This window comes from Phacochoerus africanus, chromosome 2 (genome assembly GCF_016906955.1).
Source record: "Phacochoerus africanus isolate WHEZ1 chromosome 2, ROS_Pafr_v1, whole genome shotgun sequence".
Lineage (NCBI taxonomy): Eukaryota > Metazoa > Chordata > Mammalia > Artiodactyla > Suidae > Phacochoerus > Phacochoerus africanus.
Genome location: NC_062545.1, coordinates 237692298 through 237699493, shown reverse-complemented (window position 1 = coordinate 237699493; position 7196 = coordinate 237692298). Strand labels below are relative to the sequence as shown.

At 48.3% G+C, this 7196-nt stretch overlaps 1 protein-coding gene across 1 annotated transcript; it reads left to right on the top strand.

The window, feature by feature from the left end:
* The first annotated feature begins 432 nt into the window (after positions 1-432).
* On the top strand, positions 433-6992 carry SPATA31F3 (SPATA31 subfamily F member 3). The gene is made up of 5 exons (XM_047769552.1): positions 433-576; positions 1338-1383; positions 1894-1954; positions 2902-3404; positions 6551-6992. The coding sequence occupies exons 1-5, from the start codon at positions 433-435 to the stop codon at positions 6937-6939; spliced, it is 1143 nt and encodes a 380-aa protein (XP_047625508.1). The 3' UTR covers positions 6940-6992.
* The last annotated feature ends 204 nt before the right edge of the window (positions 6993-7196 follow it).

Below are 7196 nucleotides of genomic sequence, written 5' to 3'. Positions count from 1 at the left end.
AGTGGGGTGAAGGATCCAGTGTTGCCACAGCTATGGCATAGGTTGCAGCTGTGGCTCAGATTTCAGTCCCTGGCCTGGGAACTGCCATATGTCATGGGTGCAACCATAAAATGAATATATGGACATAGGAGTGGTGGGTAATGTGGTATTAGAGCATGAAAGAGTATTTGCTTCCTGCACCTTAGACAACCCATACAGACCACCAGACACTCTTATCTGAACACTGTGTTATATGAGCTTCTCTAAGACAAGTAAGGTCTGTGATGCCCACATGTGACTTGGGAAACAGGAGGCCTTTGTGATGCAGTCTGGTGGTCTAGTTCTGTCCTCTGTGAGGCAGAGATGATAGGTCTAGAATTTGTAGGCACTGGGTTCTAAGACCTTGAAAGCCTAGGAAGCCTAGGAAGAGGGATGGCTAGTGAGGTTTAGATTATGTTGAGCCCTACCTTTATTCTGTGGGATGTTGGATATCCCTTTTACACTTATGGCTCCATCCTTATTATTGCATTAATTATTTGGCAAGTGAGAAAGAATCACCGAGATTTAAGGGTGGGACCTAACAGGAGCTGCTGCCGGGTAGGGAAACACTATGACCATGACTGAACTGATTGTTTCATACAAAAAGATTTTGTCCCATCACTGTTTCTTTTTACCCTTAGCCCTGCTTTTTTTTTTTTTTTTTTTTTTTTTTTTTTGCTTTTTAGGGCAGCACTGGCGGCATATGGAGGTTCCCAGGCTAGGGGTTTAATTGGAACTGTAGCTGCTGGCTTACACCACAGCCACACAACGCAGGATCTGAGCTTCGTCTGCGACCTACAACACAGCTCAGATCCTTAATCCACTGAGCAAGGCTAGGGATCAAACCCGCAACCTCATGGTTCCTAGTCGGGTTCTTTTCTGCTGCTCCACGATGGGAACTCCTGTTTGTTTGTTTTTTTTAATGGAGGAAGTTTCCTCACTGGATACCAGAATAGCCTCATATTTGGGTGATTCTTCTGATTGGTAGACATTTAGTCTTGGGTGGCTGCAGTCCTTTAGATATTAGACCATCCATCCTTTACTATGTTTCCCCCTTTCTCCTGTCTCATTTTGATCTCCCCATAGAACTTGTTCAGGGCATGGGGGTGGAAGTATAGAGTAAGAAGAGCCTTGAAATTATTCAGAAATAAGAGCAAGGAAAAGATGGTGTGAAAAAGATAGAATAGGAAAGAGAAAGGTAGGAGAATGTATAAAATAGGATACAGAAACATTGGGAAGTATTTGCAGGTTTTGTCTTAGGTTAGACATGAAAAGAAAAGGGGGCCTCAGCTTCACACTTTAACTCTTTTGTCTTTAAGCGTCATCGGAGAGTCAAACAAAGGGCTAAAGATAAAACGTCAAGAGGTAAAGTCTCAGTCTCTGCTCTGACATCCCTCCCCTGGGTGTGAGGTACCCATGGACCTGGTACTCAATGACCCCTGGTGTCAGGAGCCAGGTGCTCTAAGCACTGAGGGCTCTACTTCCCCAAGTTGACAAATTCTCCCAGAAGACTCTCTTGGGTGGGAAATGAGAGCCTGAGGATGTTCCCAAATTCCCCACCTTACCCCTGGGAATGGAGAGTGAGGAAGTAGGGGAGATGTCTGTAACTGTGTCACTTCCTAGTTTTATGACCCATTGGAAGTCACCTCATCTCTCAGTCTTTTTATCCATAAAAAGGGCATCTGATGATCCTGTCTCACTCACAGTATGGTTGTGAAGGTCAAATGAGATTAGGCCCAGGAGAGCACCTCATACATGTTTCAGAGCACTGTCTGTGGAGTTTGCAGTCTCCTCTCCCTCGAAGGCGTTCAGCTTGCTGCAGGAAGTTCCCGAACCCTCTCCCGTTGCATGTAACACTGTCTCCTGGTTTCTCAGCTAGGAGACTTTCCCGGAAAGAAGCTGAGAAGCCGTGGGAGCTGCTCTCTGTCATGAGAAGGTGACCTCTTGCTCTTTGCCGTGTCCCAACTCCCAGCCTGGCCTGTGATGATTTCCCTGCTTGGTGTGGGGCAGGGTAGGGAAGAAAGAGAGTGGCTGGGAGGGAGCCAGACACGGTGGAGCCTGGCGTACCGGTTGAGAGGGTTGCCAGAGGAGGAGGTGAGGTCAGCTGTCTCAGGAGAGAGGTGTCTTCCAGTTCTGTTCTGTGCTGGGCTCACAAAGGTCCTGGAATCCAGGATTTGACTAGTGCAGCATTTAGCTGTGTGGGTTTGTGCTCAACCCCAAGACGAGTTATCTGGTCAAGAGAATGGATAATTAAGTGCGTAGTAAGTCATCGTAGCCATGCTGTCTTTACAGCTGCCCCCTTTCAAGGGCAGCTCCCTGGGCCCTGCTGACGTTACCTGCACTGGTTCTGTCTTCAGGGAGGCCGGTTCCTGGGACGGCCCTCAGGCAGGAGCTTGTCATGTTATCCCCTTCTTAAGATCTCTAGAGAATGAGGATTGGCTGCCGAGGGATGTTGTGTACACCCTGTTATCCCTGATATGCAGAGTTCCCACAGGACCTGGTATTTGGGACTTCCTTTCCCACAGTTTGGAAAACCTGAATACCGGGCTGTAGCTTCCTTAGCCCCAAATGAGACCAACTCACCAGGTCTGACCTGGTGATGTTCTGGTGCTGCCCCATCTGGCTGGTGCCCTTCTCCCAGTTCAGCTTCTCAACACAGGTCAGCAGAGAACTCACCCACCTCCCAGCCTCTCATGGCTCTGCATTCCCATCAGTTGTCGGAGACCTTGCCCAGGTTAGCCAGGCTTAATCTGCTGAATATTTCTAGAGAAATGCTGTGGCAAAAAACCTGGGGGTATAATCCAGAGCTTACAGGCCACACACTTGCCAAGAGGCCGGTGTCACTCCATCAGTAACAAACAGTTGCCTGTTTTCCCTTCCCAGCCAGGACTGGCTTCCTCAGGAGGGGAGTGTGCGGCAGCTCCTATGTGCAGATCCCTGCTGCCAAATCTGCAATGATGTGGCTCTGGAGATTCAGCAGTTGATATTGGGTGAGAGTAGTCTGACCACGCCTACTTCATCGGGGCCATCACATGGCTCCTCTTGCCTCGATATTTTGTCGCTGTCTAGTCTCTCTTTTGGGCAGAGTCAGCATTCCCTGCATTCCAAAGAGCTTTCACGTCCATCAGCAACCCGCACAGTGTCACAGCTAACAACTCAGAAATCCTTAACCCAGTTAGCTGCCAAGTCAACTTTCAAATCAGCCACCAAGTCAGCCAGCGCAGTCACCATCCATGATTACTGGGCTGACCACCAACAGCTAAGGCAGGGATTTCAAGGGCCAGATGTGCCCTGGGATGCTGGAGTTTTGTCTTCTTCAAGTGTTGAAGAGCCTAGGATTCATCGAGACAAGAAGAGCAATACTAAATGTGTCCCGGAGAAACAAGGTCAGCAGCCCTTTCTTTCTCTGAACTCAAAGCTTACAAACCTAAAATACCCCATGGCTTGAAGTTTCTGTGTCCCCAAATCTTTGAGGTATCTTTAAATTCTTATATGTAAATGCATGTGTTTAGGGCCCCCACAATCTGAGGAAGATTCCTGTTTTCCTATCACACTGCCCCCCCACCCCCCTAGCATTTTCCAAGTCTGGGGGCAAATACTACCATTTCTTTCATCGTGAATGCTACCTCTAAGGCTTCTGTTGAAAAGATAGGCTTTTAGCTCCCTGATCTGGAGTTCATGGGCGTTAAGCCAGCCCACCCAAACTGTTTTCAAGGATTTACTATGTACCCAGTGTAGATGCCACTGCCTGTAAACCCCAAACTCCATAGCTCTGGCTCTGCCAGCTTTCAGTTTCTAGGTAATCTCTATCCATTGTCTGGGGGAACCATGAGCCCTCAGTGTGCTCTATGCAGCAGAGACACAGCTACCTTTCTATGGTTTCTCTTTTCTGCACATAAGTCCCTGGTCCATCCCTAGACATCTTGTCACAAAAGGGGAGCCCATTCTCTTTTTCTCCAGTGATGTCTTAATTTCCAAACTGTTTAAAGTCTCCTCCACCTCAGTTAGACCCACCTTCTTCCCACATTCCTGCATTTGGGCTTCTCTCTCTTTCTATCAACAAACCTATATCAATGTCCCATTTCTGAATCTGACCGACTGTGAAGCCTTGCTCTGGCAGTCCTGGCTTCAGTGGGGCTTGCAGCTCTTGCCCAGAGATCTCTGTAGATACAGAAAATCATACAGTACAAACCCTGAGACATTCTGAAGCCAGTCTCCTGAGACCTAGGGGCCTACCTGTTTGGGGAAGCCCATTTCAAGCCTTAAGAATGAGGTAGTGGAGTTCCCGTCGTGGTAGAGTGGAAACAAATCCGACTAGGAACCATGAAGTTGTGGGTTCGATCCCTGGCCTTGCTCAGTGGGTTAAGGATCCGGTGTTGCCATGACCTGTGGTGTAGGTCATGGATGCAGCTCGAATCTGATGTTGCTGTGGCTGTGGCCAGCAGCTCTAGCTCCGATTAGACCCCTAGCCTGGGAACTTCCATATGCCGTGGTGTGGCCCTAAAAACACCCCCCCCCAAAAAAACTCCCCCAAAACAAAAAGAGTGAGGTAGTATTTTCCTGGGGCATTCCCTGAGCTGCTGGAGTTCCACCTTCAGAAGTGGTTGATTTAGCAGGTTGTTTTGCCATTGCTAGGGCCTTCCCCAGGAGATCCAACAGTCCATCCATTTGCTTTTAATCCCCTGCTGACTGTCAGCTCCTGTCCCAGTGCAGCACACTGTCCAGAGTGAGTGTCCTATAGCCTGAAAACCTAGAGGCCAGAGGGGATAGTGACCTCTTCTGATTTATTGAGGCCAGTGGAGCCAGTCCACAGTGGTTGCCCAGACCAAGGCAATGTTGTAGAGCCATATTGTATAAAAATGTGAGAAGATCTACTAGAGGATTGTTCCTGCCCATATCTTCAGGTGTTAGGACTTAAATCACTGGTTTTGAAGAATTCCAGGGGCCCAGGCAGCAACTCAGTTCCCTTGCACCCCAGAAAGTAAGCCCTTAGACATAGGGGCAGCAATCAGTCCCTACATGGATTCGGGAGTGACACTCTGAGTACTGACAGGCCTTAACCAGTAGCAACAAGTCTCTCCAGATGCTATACTGATCACCTAGATTAGTACGTGCCTGGGTGCCCTCCTGGGGAGCCTTTGAAAAACTGGAGATATGTTTTGGCTTTCCTGTCAGAGCTGCAGGCTCTTTGTTTTGTGGTGCTCTCCAAGGCCATGGCCCTGGCATTCACTAGCTAATCTCCAGTCACAAAGATGATGGCTAGGCCTTTTGGGGGCCCAACAGAGCCTCTGGTCAATCTCATATAAGCAGCAATGTGTAATTCCTGGGCCAGGCTTTCAAGATGCCAGTGAGACTTGTGCAGATGGTGCACAAGCATTCCAGACTGAGGTACAGGTGAATGGAGATGGTGCCAATAGAGAGCCAAACAGATCCTGTTAGCCGCTACTTGCTCGAGACACCCATCTTGGCCAAACTAAGTTTTCACCTGAAATAAGAATTCGTAGAGATACTTTTGGGAAATACCATAAAGACAAAGGGGTCCAGGGAACAAATTGTGGCTGTCCTGAGGAATATCTGTGCCTCAGAGGCCTTTAGGAATCTAAACAACCAAAGGAAGACATCGCTTCAGGAACTTCCCATCCCACTGGGCATCCCATGTGCCTCAGAAAGAAAGGCTTGCAATTAAATTAAGGCAGTGCAGCAGAGCCAAAAGCAAGGCAGTTCTAGACCAATCCTTATGGTTCTTCCCAATGGACCTCCCCATTGTATCGCACAACCCAGTGGGGAAATGACAGAGGCCTGGGTGGTTTGTATTCAGCTAGAGGCCAGCGTGAACAAACAACACCTGCCTGGAGGAGCCCTGAGCCTCAGGCCTCTGCAGAGGTGAGGACTACTCCCTGTGCCAGTAGGAAGAAAAGAGGACCCAGGGAACTCAGAGCAGCAGAGAATCTCAGAGAAAGGGATGCAGCACCGAGTCTTTCTCCAACCAGAGAGAATATCTACTCTGCTGAGGGTCCAGACACTTAAAAGTAGAACCCCCCAGATCCTCTGACTTCCCATATGTATCTCTAGGATCTTTCACAGGAAGAATTTTATTTTGGCCAGCATGGTGGTCTGGAGTGAATAGGGACTAGCAAGGATCTGTTTGGATCTTTACAGCCACCATCTCCATCCTCTCAGCTTAGTGCTTCCTGTTAGTACCTTCACTAGCTTCTTCCTTACCTTGAGTTCTGAGAGCATTCTTCAGGATTCTTTGGAGCAAAGGACTAGATAAGAATGTTCTGTAAGGTTGTTAGAGCAAGCTGAATACCCTCACCCAAACAAGGATTCCTGGGAATACTAAATCTGGAGTGTCCAGGGCTTATAGGAACAACTTGCTGGGTCAGGTTTTGCAACTCTAGCATTTGAAGGGGCCACATTTTTTGAATCCAAATTTTGTAGGGCCAGAATTTGTAGGGTCACACTTTCTGGGGCCAAAAGCTGCAGGGTCTGGCAAAGACAGCCAATACTCACAAGAGCCCTACCCTTCCAGAAGGTGCAGAAGCTGGCTTGGGAGATAAGACGAAGCACTTTCCACATTGGATTAACCCTGAGGTGAAAGGTCAAGGGCATAAGGAATCCGTTCTCCTCTCCAAGGATGAGAAAATGACCGAAACCAAGACAAAAAATGTTGAGAAGAGTCCACCTCCCACCAAACGCCCTGTGAAGGGAGCTAAGTCAGACAAGACAACAGAGGAGGAGGGCATGGCCTTCTTTGATGCCCTCCAGTGCCTAGACAATGAGTTCCAGCAACACTCCCTTCAGTCCAACCAATCTTGGTTCCTGCACCTTTCCCACAACAGCTCCAAGCACTGTCCTCAGCTGATTTCTGCCACTCAGCCAGAAAATACATCCCATGTCTCAACTGTCACCTCAGCATAAGGCACCTGCCTATACAAGGAGAATACCCAATCCAGGAAAAAGGAGTTCATAGGTTCCCAAACTTCTGCATCCTCCTGAAAAAGGCTGTCGTCATTTCCATTAATATGCAGGTGAGGCAGGAACCTCTCCAAATATACTCTATACTTCTAAGCAAAGAACCACCTGTTTGTGCCTCCTTATTTTCAATTTGGTGTGTGATGGAGAGAGTTGAGGCAGTAGATTACACTTCCCATATGATATAGGAGCTCATACCCATA

What these genes read in the sequence shown, in the direction of transcription:
- SPATA31F3 (XM_047769552.1), top strand. Translation starts at nt 433, where the DNA reads ATGTTGAGCCCTACCTTTATTCTGTGGGATGTTGGATATCCCTTTTAC. An exon ending in TAAAGATAAAACGTCAAGAG is followed by an intron (nt 1,384 to 1,893) that starts GTAAAGTCTCAG and finishes CTGGTTTCTCAG; the next exon opens with CTAGGAGACTTTCCCGGAAA. An exon ending in ATGTGTCCCGGAGAAACAAG is followed by an intron (nt 3,405 to 6,550) that starts GTCAGCAGCCCT and finishes CTACCCTTCCAG; the next exon opens with AAGGTGCAGAAGCTGGCTTG.